At 37.8% G+C, this 18,629-nt stretch overlaps 1 protein-coding gene across 1 annotated transcript in view; it reads right to left on the reverse strand.

Annotated features, from left to right (window-relative positions):
* Window positions 1-233: 233 nt before the first annotated feature.
* Window positions 234-18,629, reverse strand: part of LOC135201081 (uncharacterized) — a 58,760-nt gene continuing 40,364 nt past the window's right edge. Inside the window, exon 4 of the mRNA XM_064229967.1 lies at window positions 234-1,705. Coding sequence (XP_064086037.1) covers window positions 1,380-1,705 — 326 coding nt within the window. The 3' untranslated portion in view covers window positions 234-1,379. The remainder of the gene's footprint in view (window positions 1,706-18,629) is intronic.

Consider the following 18,629-nt stretch of genomic DNA (forward strand, 5'->3'; position numbering starts at 1 on the left):
AGAGGAGTAAAATCAGTGGTAGACAACCTCATCTGGAACCACTGTTTGTTGCCAGATCTACTTCCATCGTTTCCCCGCTTATGACGTCATCCTGCTTCGCCTATGATATGGTAACAATGTGTGTCCGTCGGACATTGTTCGACCGTGTGGACGCACCTTTAGGCTCATCGGCCTAAATTTCGCGAATCTATCACTACTACTATCACAGGAAAACAAAAATGGAAACCAACGTACAACCGTTCAAGTTTTAATTTGTAAACACAGACATTCCACAAAGAATCTTTTGTATAAACAAAATAACAGTAAAAGTTGTTTGCCATAATCTCTGTACACATAGGAATACGTATCTCAGATCTACGGATACACATTTACTTAATATTCACGTACGTTTTTATCAGGTTTCGGTGTATGTGTGAGTTAGCTATACAGCTGTCAGATCTACGTATATATGTATAAGTTTTTTCATATATTTTTGTCAGCTTTGTAATATGTATAAATTACACATATACAATTTCCTAAACAATATATCTACTTTAATAGCTATACAGGTGTCAGATCTACGTACTACACATGTATAAGTTTGCTTCATCAGCTTCGTTGTAAATGACAGACGTTCAGTTTCCTCAACAAGGGATCTAAATTGAACAGCAATACAGTTCCTCCTATATATTATTTTTTTAATGATTTGCTAGTTTAATAATTGACATGAGATTGTCACAGTAATAAGGCAACAGTAGCAACAGTAGCAGTTAATCACACTTTTGGCAAATGGTTGTGTGATCGGTTTTCTTATCTTGTACTTTTTTTCTTTGGAGTTGTATCAATGTATCAGAGATACATTACTTTATATTATGACTTGATTTTACTTCTATATCATAGGGAGAATACTGGATATTGTATTATCATTGGGTATTTTGTAAGTTATGTTGGCAACACGTCTCCAGAACAGCATTCTATTTCAGTATGAATTGTGAGTGTCATCTTTTCCTCGAGTTGCACGAAATCGAAGGCCTTCAATAGGCCTATAGTCAGTTAGTCCTTGGTATTGGTAACGTTCCTTGATTCGAAACGATGGGTTATGTTCTCATTGGCTCGAAAAAATGGGCAATGTTCCTTGATTTGAAGAGGCTAAGTGGGTAATATGTTCCTTGATTCGAAGAAGATGGGAAATGCTCTCCTTGATTCGAAGAAAAAAGAAAAAAGATGGGGGTTAGTACTAACGTTCCTTCATTCAAAAAGATGGGTACCTAATAAGGTCACTACAGAGTGCAGCCTTGGAAAAGCTGGGGTGGGTAATGTACTAATGTCCTTGGATTCGAAAAGATGGGGGTATAACGTTCCTTGCCTCGAGAAGATTGGGGGTTAGTACTAATATTCCTTCATTCAAAAAGATGAGTATCTAATAAAGTCACTATCGAGTGCAGAATTCGAAAAGCTTGGGGTATAATGTCCCTTGATTCGAGAAGATGGTGGGTTGGGGTTGTGATGTTCCTTGATTCGAAAAGATGGGTTGATGGGGGTTGGGGGGAGAGGGCCACTATCGAGTGGAGTCTCCACATTTGGCGCATTGGCAATCGGCCGGTTCGCTCAGCTTGAGAGAGAGCTGCCCCTTCTCCCCCGTCAGACGGTTCCCGTCGACGTCGTAGCAGTGGGTCAGGATGACTTCGCGGGACCTCAGGTGCGTCTCCCTGCAGCAGCGACAATCCTGTGGGAGGGAAAAGAAAGATTAATCTTCCTGCAAAGGAATAAATGTCTAGGAATGATTCAAGAAGGATGTAACCTTCAAAGTTGGGACTACAGCAACATAGGTCTAGGGTCTCAAGAACTGTAGGTTATAACAGATAAATCTCTCAGCTTTTTTTTTAAACTTTTGATTTAATTTAAGGCTAAAGTTAGCCATGATTGTGCATCTGGCACCATCTTAAAAACTGCTGAGGCTAGAGGGTTGCAAATTGGCATGTTGATCGTCCACCCTTCAGTCATGACACATACCAAGTTGCAGCCCTCTAGCCCCAGTAGCTTTGATTTCATTCAAGGTTAAAGTCAGCCATGATCGCCCGTCTGGCAACGATGCAGGCCAGGCGTCGTATATCCGGGAAACAGTGATGATGACGATGACGTCATATCATCGTTTCCGCATGACGAGATGACGTCACTGCGTTCGTGATTGAATTTCAGTTGTAAGTCTTCGGACCGTGGCCTTAAGATCCGTCTGGAATCGTAAAGGTTGACGTAGCAGGATAGCCGATGGCCCAACGATACCTATTATTATTATTATTATTATTATTATTAGTTGGGAAGAACTCTCTATCGCGAGAGTATAATATTATACACTGAATAGTACGGTCGTCTGAAAGCTGTTTTTGATACATTTTTATATATTTGTTATTTTAATTTATCTTTTTAATAAGTGAGATATCTTTTTATTTCTGAATTCCCCATTTTTACCTTCTGTTACTTCATTCAAATTAACACCATGATATTCTTTGAATAATAAAAATAATAATAATAATGATAATAATAATAATAAGGATAATAATAAAAATAATAATAATAATAATAATAATAACCTAATAATAATAATAATAATAATAATAATAATAATAACAATGATTCGGTTATTTCAATTATCATTTATAAAGAAAAAATAAAGAATATGTCTACTCAAAAAAATAAACGAACTCTTTGTCTCTCTCTGCTATACCAAACAAACATCAACGAATTCATGCCCATACAACATAAATAAATAAATAAATAAAAAACATAAACCTGCTCTGTCTATTAATTAAGGTTACAAAAAACATCCTGTACCGGGTGGAGTCCAAACCCCACCCCCCCATTAAAATTAATTACTCTAAACAATGGGAAATTGATCTTGAAGTACTACAATATGGTCCGGTGAGCAGAGATTCGTCCATAATTGATGTAAGGTTTATTCATTTATTTATTTTTTTAAGCTGACAGTTCAAGTTGACATCCTCTTTATAAATGGGTATGTGGGCATTTTGAATTGGGTATGTGTATATTTATATATCTATATATATATTATATTGTATACATATATCAAAATAATGTGAACATAAATATATTCCAGGTAGTTTATATACGTATATTATATATATATATATATATTCATGTATATTTGTATTGGAAGTATATATATGTATATATATACACATATGTGTGTGCGTATACACAAAATATATACAAAACAAACAATAAAAAATAAGTGATAACGCTATGGCAACGCCGTGTAGATATTATATAATCAATATATACTTGGTGTGTAAGGCTGATTGTGTGTGTACGTCATCGCGTGTAGTATATGTCTGTTTGTGTAACTATCTGTATGTAACCGCTTGTGTATGTGTGTTTGATTCACTGTTGGTGAATAATATTTATTTGTCTGGTAATAAAGTAGGTCTGATTTTAAGCAAATACTATGAACAATGCAACGGAGTTCAATATTTTAGTATTTTGTCCGTAGAGAGAGAGAGAGAGAGAGAGAGAGAGAGAGAGAGAGTTGCTTTGGGCACTCAAGTGTATAGTCTAAAGGATTGATGGTTTTAGAGAGAGAGAGAGAGAGAGGATGTTACAACAAGTGAGTGAGATAAGCTAAGAATAATACTAACACACACACACACACACACACACACACTCGCGTGCGCACACAAGAGAGAGAGAGAGAGAGAGAGAGAGAGAGAGAGAGAGTTGTAGAGAAAACGCCGTCCAGGTAGAAACCGAAAGTGGGCATCATCCTCATACCCGACCTTCAGGGCGCAGAAGGAAAAAGCTCAGCTACACCATACCCACAACAACAAGGGGCATCTTGTTTTTCCTGCTTGTTGTTTCTCTGGGCACCTGTCTCCTTGTGTCCTCTTTGCAGGTTAGTAGTTGTTTGCCAAAGCGTTGTTTCATGCTGTTTCTTCAACAAGCGTTGTTTAGTGATATTTTATGCTGGGTCGAAGCAGAAGCTATAGGCCTAGTGTGTGACTGCCATAGATTGAAGACATTTTATAATTGTATTACATCGTATTCAGCTCTACTTCTATGTTTTTTTCTTTCCTTTGCCTCTCGTTTTGTCCATTTTGTAGGTTAGTCGTTAGAACAACGGTTTCATGTTGTTTAAACAAGCGTTAATTAATCATTTTCTTCTCGGGAGCTTTATGTTGGTTGTATCTGCTAGGCCTATAGTGTAGTAGACACGTGGCAGCCATTGTGGTCAGACCCGTAAGAGTCGTATTATTAAATCATATTGCATTCTCCACCGTTGTATTTACTTCCTTTTCCCACAATCTTCATATAAAATCACACGATATACTATTAATATCAATATTAATATTTAAAACCTCTGGAATATTGTTAGTGAAAGTGCATGCAGTCTGGAGTAGTACTAAACGAAAATGGAGGTTCTCCCAATCATTTTGGTCAAGGAATTGTGGTTGTCATTCCTTTAGTTTAGCAACTCCACAAACCGGTTAGGCGAGTTAGCTAATGGAAGGGATGGGAGATGGACCAGTACCCTCCTCCTTTGCAGAGAGAGAGAGAGAGAGAGAGAGAGAGAGAGAGAGAGAGAGAGAGAGAGAGAGAGAGAGAGAGAGGTGCGCCAAACGGTTCGGTTAGGCTATGTAAGATTCTGTTTCCCAAAGCGTATTACTAAGATGACGCATCTGCTTGTATTATGTATTAGCCTATATATACATATACATACATACAGAGAGAGAGAGAGAGAGAGAGAGAGAGAGAGAGAGAGAGAGAGCTGGCTCCCACAAGGGTATAGGTACGTGGGTGTGTGAATTGGACAAACGCAGTTTGACATAAGAGAGAAATCGTGGGAAAGAACTTAAAATGGGAGGTTAATTTTAGATTTTTGATGCATATTTAAATGCTTATTTGAATTCCGTTCTCTCTTTGTTCATAGCAACTTCCGTAGTTATACGTAAAGAGCAAATCGTGCGCAGATCTGATATTTTTTATCCAATAAGCCTTGGGACATTGAATCTTAACGTCGTAGTCTAACACGCTATCGTATCCTTCTCTCTCTCTCTCTCTCTCTCTCTCTCTCTCTCTCTCTCTGTATGTATGTATATGTATATATACGTATATATAAGCTAATGCATAATACATGCAGATGCGTTACGTTAGTGATAAGCTTCGGAAAATAGTCTTACATATAGCCTAACAGTCTGGCGCACCTCTCTCTCTCTCTCTCTCTCTCTCTCTCTCTCTCTCTCTCTCTCTCTCTCGTGATTGTTCCCGAGGTAGTTATCATATGGTTTACGTTTCAGTTAAGGAAATGGGCGCAAAATCAGACTATGAAGACTTCCTGTATACCCTAGTGCAACAGTACTCCCTCTGGGAGCTTCTCTTTGCTTGGCATATTGATTTTTTTTTTTTTGGTTTTAAAATGTATAGAATCTCATATAAGAGTATTTCATATTGATAGTGTGATAATTTTCCAAGCATTTTCTCCCAGAAAGATAAAACGGACTTAGGTAGGCTATTTCCTGGGGTGTTTTTTTGGGTAGGCCTATATGGAGAACCACGATGTTACCACTGTTCAAAGGTGTAGTAACAGTAATTTGAGAATTCTTGGATCAAGGAAAAATAGTCCTGGAATTTCCAGGACTTTCTTCCCTTGTCAACTTCCGTTCTGTTCCCAGTACTTGTGGTTGTCATGTTGAGACCAACATGTTTTCCAACTCCAAGACATCAGGCAACATAGCGTAGTACTACAGTGAGCCAGCACTTGAAGTCTTGGCTTGTGTTGACAGTTGTCCGTTAGTTATCCAAAATGATGATACGACGAATTTCTTACAGTTGTTCTCCCTTTTTGTTCGTTTATTTTTGCTTTGTTCAGTTTTGTTTTGTCCTTTCTTAGAGCTTATATTAGCGAGGAACGTCTATCACTAGGCCTAAGATGCCTCGTAATGAATAGATTATCCAGCTACGCCTATGAGACTGCAGTTCTGCTATTCTTACTTTGGGTAAAGACAAAAAACCGTTTATTTACGTTATTTGAAGCACGAAAAGTAATGAATTTTCGCCTCATTTTATTTTTTTCTAGACGTATGCGTCTACGCGGCGTTGGTAATTACTGCTCAAGTTATGCTAGACCTTTAAATATATATATGCATCTCTTTTTACGTACATATTATTTCAATATCGTACTCCCTCGCTATTTCTACTTTATCATCTTTTCTTCGTTTCAGTTTGACGTATAAGTACGTCATTCACTGACAACCAAAGATACCAGTACAGAGGACACGACCAAATTTACCAGTTTACAGACCCCAGTTTATCATGAATCTATCTGCACTAACATTACCACTACTACAAGTAGTAACGAATCTGTGTGTACATATGTGTGTAAGTGTGAACGTGTCTGTGCGTATACGTGTGTGTGTGTACACATACACATGCGACTACGTCTGAGAATGAGCTAACAGTCTAACCGGTACTAAGCTGCATTTGTGTAACTATTGAACATGCTATAGGCAATGCAGTTATGGAATAAGATAGATTTTACATCTTCCCCACTTTCAGAGAGAGAGAGAGAGAGAGAGAGAGAGAGAGAGAGAGAGAGAGAACCAGGCCGTGGGAAAGCTCTATTCAGGAGGGTGATAAGCGCAAACAAATTGTCCTTTGTTGAATGCAAGAAGATGAAAGCGGAAGATATGGACAGCAGATCGGTTTCAGATCGGTTTCGTCCAGTTTGCCCAATTTGGGAGAGCCTGAAAGTATCTGGTCATCTGGGAGAGAGAGAGAGAGAGAGAGAGAGAGAGAGAGAGAGAGAGAGAGAGAGAGAGAATGCTGCTGTCTCCGTAGAAGCGTTGTTGATTTTACACTGAAATTCCTATCGTTAAGAAGCTGTTAGTCCTTCAGTAAGGTGTAAAATTTTGCCGAGACAGAGAGCGAGAGAGAGAGAAAAAGTATTAACTGTCCATAAAACTTCTATAGCCTTCATGTCTTTAAGAGGCGTGGCTGGCTAGCCAGCTAGGCCCTTTGCATTTTTTTATACCAGACATTTCATCTCTCATAAGTCACCCACTGTAGTGGGTTAGTGCCGTCAGTGCACCTCATGCGGTGCACTGTAGGCATGACTTCAGGTTCTTCGCAGCGTCCCTTCCTGGGTTGCTATAGCCTCTTTCATTCCTTTTACTGTACCTCCGATTATATTCCCAAAATTCTATATTCCATTCCGTTCCAAATAATAAAAAAATCTCTCTTTATTATTATTCTTATTATTACTGCTTACTCGGGGAGTAAGCCTGCAAAGTACTTTGTGTTTTTTGTTGTTGTTGTTGGGGGGGGTTAGGAAAGGTCTATGGAGGAGCTTATAAAGGTCTAAAAAAGGTGTTTCTCGCTGAGCTAAAGATACAGGAATTTTAGGATAGGATATTTATGATTTATTTATTAGATTGAAAATGTCAGAAATAAATAACGTTCGTGTTAAACAGTACAGAACAATTATTTCTGATAAAATATATCATATTTATTTTAATATTCGTTGGTGAAACAAGGCTCTTATTTGACCGTAGATTTTAGCGCGTTTCAATTTATTTGGTTTACTGAATTTAGAGGCTGTGTTTCTGTTCGATTCTTTTGTGTTTCAACTTGTAACTGAGACTATCTGAAGGTGTTTAATTTGTGTCCATTTTGCTTGAGCCTTGTTATGAGTATAATTATAAAGACCACTTCACGTTAAGTTACGAATATAATGTTTGCAACTTGCACGTCATTGGAAAATCTTGCATGCGTGACGAGTAAGCTGGAGGTCGGATCACACTTTATTATTACGAGCAAACGAATGTATACAGAAATTATTTATGATAAATTCGTAAAGTAACTAAGTCTACGGGCATAACCAGTTGGGTTTCAGGGAATCCCTTCTCACCCCCACCCGCTTCGGAAGGGGGTGGTGGGGGAGGTAGGATGAAACCCCAATACAAATCATCTTAGTGGTCCCTTCTACAACCCTGCCAAGTTTCATGCCCATCGGACCAACCGTCTGGCCGTGATTGAATGACAGACAGACGGAGGGTCAGACATGACGCCCATTATAGGTAAGAATTATGACGAACATACCTCAGGTGACGTCATCGCCTGAGAATTCTTGGCTAATGGTGTCCATTCTTGAGGAGAAACCGGTTCTTCAAACGCAGCAGGAGAATAAGTCTTCCCTTTTTTCTGAATCCGGTTTTGGTCAACTTTATGTCTTTTTTTTATTATTGATCGATTGGAAATTTTTTTCTCTCTTTTTGTGATTGATATTCTCATTTCTATGATAATGCTTTTCGTTTTCGTGTTTAGGGATCTTGGTCTCGATGCGTCCGTCAGTATTATGATAATTATTGATTTGTGAAATAAGTTATTTTATTGCTTTTGTTAGTGGGAAGTTCATGTTATTGATGGTACTGTTCATTGATAGGTATTATTATTATTATTATTATTATTATTATTATTATTATTATTATTTTACATTTTCATCCTAATGAATAAATCATAAATCTACCATCCTTTAATTCCTGTATCTTTAACTCAACGCAAATCACCTTTTTCAGACCCTTTTATGCTCTTCCATAGACCTGTCCTACCCCCCCAACACCAAAGTAGTTTATAGGCTCATTTCCCGAGTAAGGGAAAACCCTAAATAAGAGATCTTCACGACTTCATAAAACTGGTAGTTCAAGTTGGCGTTTCACTATTTTCAATGTTTCTTTCCACATCTAAGCGTCCGGAAGAAACTTGCTATAGAAGTCTATACTATCTCATCACGACGTTATCAGGTCGTACTTGACAGCATATATAGATACGAAGGTCTCTAGAGTAAGAGTTAGACTTGAATGTACAAAATATGGCGAAATATCTGAGCGTCGTGGAGAAACTTGTCGTAGAGTTACTTCAGACGTCTACATTATCTAGTTACAACGTTGTCTTATCAAGGCTGGCGTTGTATTTCGTTTCTATGGGATCGTTTACTATGGAATTTTTTGGTCTTTTGAACCACAACGCCCTCAACGCTATGTTTGCTTCAAGAATAAATTTATTACCGTTTTTGATGATAGTTAGAAGTTACCAGCAATATTATGGAACGTTATTATTACTATTATTATTTAGTTTATTTTTTTCTTATTTTGGTCTATCACAGTCATCCTATTCGACTGGGTGGTATTTTTAGTGTTGGGGGATTCCGGGTTGCATCCTGCCTCCTTAGGAGTCCATCACTTTTCACACTATGTGCGCTGTTTCCAGGGGCACACTCTTCCGCATGAGTCCTGGAGCTACTTCAGCTTCTAGTTTTTCCAGGTTCCTTTCCAGGGATCTTGGGATCGTGCCTTGTGTTCCTATGATGATGGGTACAATTTCCACTGGCATATCCCATATCCTTCTTATTTCTATTCTCAGGTATTGATACTTATCAATCTTTTCTCTTTCTCTCTCATCTACTCTTGTGTCCCATGGTATTGCGACAGCAATGAGTGATACTTTCTTCTTGATTTTGTCAATCAACGTCACGTCTGGTCTATTTACACGTATCACCCCATGTGTTCTGATACCCTGGTCCCAGAGGATCTTTGCCTAATCGTATTCTATCACTCCTTCAGGTTGGTGCTCTTACCACTTATTACTGCAAGGTAGCTGATGTTTCTTGCACAGGCTCCAATGGAGGACTTTTGCCACTGAATCATGCCTCTTTTTGTACTGGTTCTGTGCAAGTGCCAGACATTCGCTTGCTATGTGGTTTATGGTCTCGTTTTTCATATTGCATTCCTACATATGGGAGAGATGTCATTCCCATCTATCGTTATTTGAACGTATTTGGTTCTTAGGGCCTGATCTTGTGCCGCTGTTATCATTCCTTCAGTTTCCTTATTGAGCTCTCCCCTCTGTAGCCATTGCCATGTTTCATCCCTGGCCAGTTCTTTAGTCTGTCTCATGTATTGTCCGTGCATTGGTTTGCTGTGCCATTCCTCTGTTCTGTCTGTCATTCTCCTGTCTGTATATTTCTGGGTCTTCGTCTACTTTTATCAGTCATTCTTCCCATGCAATTTTGAGCCACTTTTATTATTATTATTATTATTATTATTATTATTATTATTATTATTATTATTATTATTATTATTATTATTATTATTATTTGCTCGTACGAGAGAACAGTACCATACTCTTGCTTAAGTGAAATCTTCAAAGAGAAAGTGAGACGTGAGAAGAGATAGAATAATATCCAGGAGGAGGCCGTACTAAATGAATGAGTAGATAAAGCAGAACTTGCAAAACAGTTAAAATAAATACAAATCTTTCCCTAACACTCTATTTCCTTTATTCCTCTCTTCCTCTCTTTCTCTTCTTCGTCTCTCTCTCTTCATTTTCGCTACCTTTTCTCTGTCAATTCTTCTTCCTCCTCCTCTGGAGAGAGAGAGAGAGAGAGAGAGAGAGAGAGAGAGAAAAGGGTTCTTTTCAGACACTCCCCCCACCCCCCTTGTTGATATAGTACTCCATAACTTGCTTTTAAAGTCATTCATTCTCCATAAGGGAATGTCAGCTATTTCCTCTCTCTCTCTCTCTCTCTCTCTCTCTCTCTCTCTCTCTCTCAGTAACCGAAGAAGAAACCCGACTGCAGAGACCCATCCGTCCATACCGTGACCTTGGGATTGACCTTGCCAGAGGTCAGGTGGGTCCCGACATCGTCATCATGTTACGCAGCTTTGCAACTGCAGAGGATCGGATTAACCAAAGATAAGGTGTTGCAAAGAATTCCTCTCTCTCTCTCTCTCTCTCTCTGTCATATAAGACAAAATTCAAGTTTTTATGTATATTTTTTTTTCGTTTGAAATTTTTTTTTTTTAATTATTAGGTTGAATGTTTGTTTGATTATTCAGTATATGATTTTTATTATTTATTACTTTTCAACTTTATTAATTTTATTTCTATGGTTTTCCATTATGTGTTTTTCCCCGAATATAAAAATTTCCATTTTTAAAATTTTTTATTTTTATTATGGATCTGATTAATGTCCTTATAGAGAAATATATATATATAAAACATATATATATATATATATATATATATATATATATATATATACATACATACATACATATATATATATATATATATATATATATATATATATATATATATATATATATATTTTAAAATGGAAAATTTTAGATATCTAAAAAAGAATACAGGAAAACCATAGAAATAAAATTAATAAAGGTAAAAATATAAGAAATAATAAAAATCATATACTGAATAATCAAATAGATATTAAACCTAATAATTGAAAAAAAGAATTTTAAAACAAAAAAATTGAAATATTAAAACTTTTGTCTATAATATATATATATATATATATATATATATATATATATATATATATATACTATATATTATATATATATATATACATATATATATATATTATTTATTTATTTATTTATTTATATACACGATTCTGATATTAAGCAGCGGACCCGGTTTTGTTCTCAAGTCTCTTTGAAATAGACGCATCTTCCCCCCCCTCCCCAACCCTACCTCCCCCCTCCCCCCGGGGGAACTAAGGCGAAGCTGCTTAACGTGAAATGACTGAAACCGGTTTCTCATTAAATAGGAAACTCTCCCACGAATGGTTAATATTGACAATTTTTTATTTATTTATTTATTTTTTTTATCCTTTGTCGGTCGTGCCATGATTGACTGATCGATTTACGGTGACTAAAACTGGCGTCGCAAGACATCATCATCATATTTACTGTTTTTTCGTTTTTATATTTTATAGTTTACGACGCAAAATAACATTTTTTTGTTCATGAGGCAAAACGATGAAATTATATATTTCATCGTCCATGGGGCAAAAAGATGAAATTAATGTATATTTTATCGTCCATGACGCAAAAAGAGGAAATTAATTAACTAAAAATATTTGTCATTTCCCACTACTTTTCTCCCATGACTGATTGACTTATGGCTGCTAAAGCTGGCGTCGCAACGTCTTAGATTATGTGACGTTATAACTCATCGTCCCCACAGGGGGTTGGGTAGAGCTCCTTGCAACCCCTTTCATTCCTTTTACTGTACCTCCGTTCAAATTCTCTTTCCTCCATCTTACTCTCCTTCTTCCTCTCGTTACACCTGTCAACTCTCCCTTTCAGCGCTGAATGACCTCCATAGACCCCAGCGCTGGGCCTTTAGCCTGAATTCTAAATTCTGTTCAAATCAATTGTTTTTATTGGATTTTCGCCTCTTATTTTTTTTTTAATCCAGGTTAATATAACCTTCTCGCTTTCGAGAGGCGGTTTTGTCTTTTATTTGTATTTTACTTTTTACCAAAATACTCAGTTTGGCCTCTTGATGTCTACAGACAGATGCCGTTTGTGTCAATGTATGTGTGTGCGTGTGTGTGTGTGTGTGTAAAAAGTGTATACTAACAGCTATTTTAAATACTTTCTACACAAATTCATAATTATAAAACTTTATCTAATCAATTCCCCAATTATTTATTTTGATATTACTGCTTCCAATTATTTATTTTCATATTTGTCATGATTATTATTATTATTATTATTATTATTATTATTATTATTATTATTATTATTATTATTATTATTATTATGTGTTAAAAGACAGCCGACCTTACTCACATACACTTTTCAGTCAGCCTCCCCAGGTTACGTAACTGCACCATTAAATATCTCTCTATCTCTCTCAGCTGGAACATAATCCAGGATGTTGTCCAGCCTCGCTGGACGATAATCAACACTGACCTTCCTTCTGGAACGTCATTAATTTGCCGGCTAGTATACCCTCCGCCAGAGATACGCCTCTGAGAAGTGGACAGTGACCTTCTCTTTTGAGACGCCATTAATTAATTCAATGGGCAGTACATTGTTTTAAGGATGTCCCAATGCCCATTTGATGCAGATGGGAGTAGGTGGGTAGCTATTTGTTGACCGTAATGCCTTGTGGGTATTCTTTTTATTTGTTTTGGGTGGGTAGAGGTTTTAATGCAGACTTCTTTTATTTTTCTATTTAATTTTTATTTCATTTTTTTTTGGTCTTGTAATCTAGCATTTCCTTTTTAGTTCTCTCTCTCTCTCTCTCATCTCTCAGTCTCTCAAAATCTCCTCTCTCTCTCTCTCTCTCTCTCTATATATATATATATATATATATATATATATATATATATATATATATATATAAGTTCATATCACATTTCCGTGATTCATATACATATATCGGAGCTACAATGTTCCTTTAATATCTAATTCATTCTATTTTGGGCTTTGAATCTAGCATTTTCCTTTTAGTTCTCTCTCTCTTCTCTATCTCGCTCGCTTCTCTCTCTCTATCTCTTCTCTCTCTTCTGCTCTCTCTCTCTCTATATATATAGATATAGTATATATATATTATATATATATATATATATATATATATATATGCAAACGATACACACACACACTTATACTTATACATAAATTCATATATAAATATATATGCACACACACTTACATCTTATATATGTATATATGTGTGTGCGTATGTCTGTGTGTCTGTGTGCGTAATTATGAACAACGAAATTTTGAATTCCTAGAAGCAGAGGGGAATACTTGAAGTCAAATTTCCAAATCCCCCCCACCCCCCCCAGTCCCCCCCCCCCCACAAACCCCCAACCCCTAAACATCGAAGACGAACAGGTTTCGGGGCTAATTACAACCTCACTGTCGCCTTTGTAAGTCCCAGTGAGTCTTTATTTTTTAAGTTTAATATTATTTATTTTATTTTCGGGAAGGTAGGACTTCCTTCCAACGTGTAATATGTCCAGCCTCAAAGACGTTTTATAATAATGATGGAGATGATAAAAATAATAATTACTTTTTTCGTTCATCCATTCCTTTTTAGTCGCTTAAAAAAATCTCATATTTGAACAATAAAATGCAGACACCAAACATCAGCAATAATAATAATAATAATAATAATAATAATAATAATAATAATAATAATAATAATAGAAAAACAAGTAAATAATGCGCCAAGGTTTCTCCGGCGCAATCAAGTTTCCTGTCCAGCATATAATGCTGTATGAAACTCTCGGCCACGACCGGGCAGCACTCATTTGCTCCATCTGTGCGGTCAAGTGAAGATGCGTCGGTGGCTGGCACGTCTAGCTAGCGGTGCCAGATGCACGATTTATGGTTAACCTTAGCTTTAAGTAAAATAAAAATTAATGAGGCTAGAGGGCTGCAATTTGGTATGTTTGATGATTGGAGGGTGGATGAACAACGTACCAATTTGCAGCCTTCTAGCCTCCGTCGTTTTTAATATCTGAGGTCTGACGGGAAAAAGTGCGGACGGACAGACAAATAGCCATTTCAGTAATTTGCTTTAACAGAAAACGAAAACAGCAGAACGGACTGTTACGTCGCAACAGAAAACGGGAAATCAGAACTGCCATATTTTGATCAGGGGCGTCATATAAGTGACGTGCAAACAATCGCATCAATAAAGGCGCATTTCCATCCCTATTCAGTGAAGGCTTCGTTTAACCTGCGAAGCTGTCCCAGGGATCCTTAATACGCAGAGGCGCGTAGGAGGCATCGAAGGATTAGCATGATAAAAGGCCGGATCACGTGAGGAGGAGGAGGCGCCCTTCCCTGCAATGAGGTTCTGTGAGGTCCTACAATGGAAGGATAATTGAATGGATAAAGGACTGTAGGACTCTCTCTCTCTCTCTCTCTCTCTCTCTCTCTCTCTCTCTCTCTCTCGCAGGATACGAGGACATTGGAAATATTTCGACTTGTCAGGAGAAAGTCATTTTAAAACTGTTGAGACGAACACTGACAATCTTGGTCTCGTAGTAAAAGCGTTAATGGACTTTAGCTGGCCCGCCGTTATAGTGGCTAGTGTCGCGGTATGCCACGCAGATGTGGCGGGTTCGCGTCTCCCCAAGTGCGATGAAAAATCACTGGTTCAGTATCATGATCAGTTACTGCTGCAGTCTGGAGTCTTCAGCGGTGGGAGGTTGAAACCAACATTCTTTGAAAGCTTGAATCTCAAGTCAGTGGCCCCTTTGGTGTGCTTCTTGTTCCGTGTGAATAGGCTTCATCTACTGAATCAATAATAGCAAGAAAACTCTTTGAAGTTAGGAGAAACTTGCCACTTCAAGAAACACGGGAGAAGGTAGAGAGTTCCCCCTATCCGAAGTGTGATAGGTATCAAGGAACAGATCGGAACGTTGCTCTCGAGTTTGTGACTTATGTAAGCGCCTCAGTGGCGTGATCGGTATGGTCTTGGCCTGCCACTTCGGTGCCCGCGAGTTCGATTCTCGGGGATTCCATTGAGGTGTGAGAGAAGTGTATTTCTGGTGACGGAAGTTCACTCTCGACGTGGTTCGGAAGTCACGTCAAGCTGTTGGTCCCGTTGCTGAATAACCACTGGTTCCGTGCAACGTAAAAACATCATACAAACAAATCGATGACCTCGGTCGTTACGTAAGATGACATAAGGCCATTCAGTCAGTTAATTACACTCAATGTCTGTGAGAGGGAAACAGATTTCATGCTTTTCAAGATGGCGGAGTTTCCTTCATTTTTCACTTTTTCAAAAGTGAGTTTGGGTCAGAAATACCAGATTAGAAGAAGAATAGACAATTGAGGCCCAAGGCCAAGCGCTGGGACCTACGAGATCATTCAGCTCTGAAAGGGAAAGAGAATAGAAAGGTTTGAAAGGTGTAACAGGAGGAAAACCTTTTGCAGTTAGGAGAGGATGGACGGTTAGACGGAAGAGAGACTATGAACGGAGTTACAGTAAAAGTGATGAAAGGGATCATAGTAGTTAGGGGCCTTAGGAAGGGACGCCTCTGCGGCGTACCTTATCAAGTAATGACTACAGTGCACCGTATGAAGTGCATTGACGGCACAAGCCTCCTACGAGGGGCAGATTGTTATCAAGAAAAATCTAAAGGTCTAATGCATCTAAACTTGGATTATGTCCGCTTATCATAGATAATTCAAGATTTAGATAATGAGGCCCAATTGGTTTCCTCAATCTTCCTGCTTATCCAGAAGCCAGGGATGAGAGAAGCTGACCGTGACCCAGCCCCACGGCAAGTCAGAAGGCACAAAGCTCAGTATATATACCCCAGTGGTCACTCGTTCTTACGTAGAAGAAAAAAAATCATCAGTAACCTAAACGGATTTTCTAGACAATCCTGATCCTAACAACAGTTTCTCCGGTGTCTCTGCTGACCAGAGATCAATCAACCAGTCACTTGATGCAAATGTTTGTTTTCTGTTATCACCGAGACCTGCATCTTTGTATGTGAGTGTGGTCGTCAGGATGTTTTTTATATCTCGTGTTCTTGTGTTTATAGCTGCTCTCTTCTTTCTGTATTACCCTTGACATCCTCTTACTTCTTCCTAACGAACGCCATAATATTCTTTTGGAAGCTTGAATCTCGAGTCAGTGGCCCCTTTGGTGGGATTGTTCCGTATGAGTAGGTTTCATCTCCTGAATAATAATAATAATAATAATAATAATAATAATAATAATAATAATAATAATAATAATAATAATAATAATAATAAATTAAAAAAACCTCATAGTAACACGAGTCTTCAAATGGAGAAACAAATCCACAGTTATGTAAATGTACATATATCTAAATTTAAAAACAGCAAGGCTATCTTTCGGGAACCTGTTCGGTTCCCCTTATCAATCTCTAAGGGGAACCGAGCAGGTTCTCGAGACCTATCCTTGCTGTTTTTAAATTTAGATATATGTACATTTACATAACTGTGGATTTGTTTTTCCAATAATAATAATAATAATAATAATAATAACAACAACAACAACAACAATAATAATAATAATAATAATAATAATAATAATAATAATAATAATAATAATAAAAAATAATAATAATAATAATAATAATAATAATAATAATAATAATAATAATAATAATAATAATAACAACAACGTATCTCAAAAACTTATCAGTGGATTTCGATGGACCTTTGTGGACTAATGAATTATGGACCAAGAATATTTTTTGTGGATTTTGATATGGATCCATAACTGGATCTAAATCCATTGTTATTTATTTATTTATTTGAACGTGAAGTGACACACACATTCCGAGTGCCTCATTACCGATGTTAGTATTTTATCTGTGGTATCTCCTGATATTGTCTAACTTTCTCCTGTTCCTAGATTAAAGGGGCTGACTTTGGTCAGTCATGACTCACCCATCGAAGGTGGAGGGAAATCATATTGTCAAGGCAGTTACCAAAATAGCAGCCGATGATCATCTGAAACGCCAACAGTCTGTGGCACACTGCCAAACAAACTTCAGAATTCAACCTTTTATTCCAAGTTTATCGGCATTCTTTTGTTTCTTAAAGTGAGGAGGTTCACTCGGAACTCAAACGCCTCTTATAGCCTGTCTTTTAAATTATCATGAGGGTTTTAGATGTTTTTTTTTTCTTTTTAATGTTAATAGACAGGCACTGAATAGGCGTGACCTTCCTGCCCTGAACAGAGTTGAAAGACTGTATTACGAAGGAGGAATGCCGTCAGTCCACCTCATACGGCGCACTGTAGTCATTACTAAAGGTTCTTTGCAGCGTCCCTTCCGTGATCCCTAGCTGCTGCTAGGACCCATTTCATTCCTTTTCACTGTACCTCCGTTCATAGTCTCTCTTCTGCAAAAGGGTTTCCTCCTGTTACACTTATCAAACCTTCTCACTATAAGTTTCCCTTCCAGCGCTGACTGACCTCTGCATAGGTCCCAGCGCTTGGTATTTTGGCCTCAGTTCTGTAGCCTATTCTATTCTGTTCTCTCAAGGTATCGAAATGGTCTGGAGACATTGTGATGAAAGCAGACCAGTAAGAAGGTCCAAGAAAGACCTCATAGGTCTGTCTGCCAGATCTTCAGGCAAAGTGCAGGACAGCTGAGACGTGATTTGGCCATCAGAGAGAGAGAGAGAGAGAGAGAGAGAGAGAGAGAGAGAGAGAGAGAGAGCATTCCTGTTCTTACATGTGATTTGGAAGAAACAGCAAAATGTGAGGCTTTGTTCAGTGAGCACTGAGAACATTGTCTCATCCAAAAATTGATTTGACCATTGTAAGAAGACAAAGAGAGAGAGAGAGAGAGAGGAGAGAGAGAGAGAGAGAGAGAGAGAGAGAGAGAGTACGTTCCTCTTCTTACATGTGATTCGGGAGAAACAGGAAAATGTGAGGCTTTGTTCAATGAGCACTAAGAACATTGTCACATCCAAAAAAAAAAAATGATTTGACCTTTGTGAAGACAGAGAGAGAGAGAGAGAGAGAGAGAGAGAGAGAGAGAGAGAGTACACCAACGGGTACTTTCCTATTCTTAGCCGTGGTTTGGCCTAAACAGGAAATGATGAGGAGGCCTTGTTCAAAGTAGGTTTTCCCATGCACGAAAATTCAGGTAAGCAAACCCGTAGCTAGGAACATGATAGCGGCTGGTATTTCCTCCTCGCGAAGATTTCAAAATTCTTGGGAGACTGTGAATGGAACGCTGGAATTTTGTTTGCCTTTGGACACTTTTCATGTAAATAAATATTTTGAGGTCGGAGCTAGATAATTTCAAAGGAGAG

Source organism: Macrobrachium nipponense, chromosome 27 (assembly GCF_015104395.2).
Source record: "Macrobrachium nipponense isolate FS-2020 chromosome 27, ASM1510439v2, whole genome shotgun sequence".
Lineage (NCBI taxonomy): Eukaryota > Metazoa > Arthropoda > Malacostraca > Decapoda > Palaemonidae > Macrobrachium > Macrobrachium nipponense.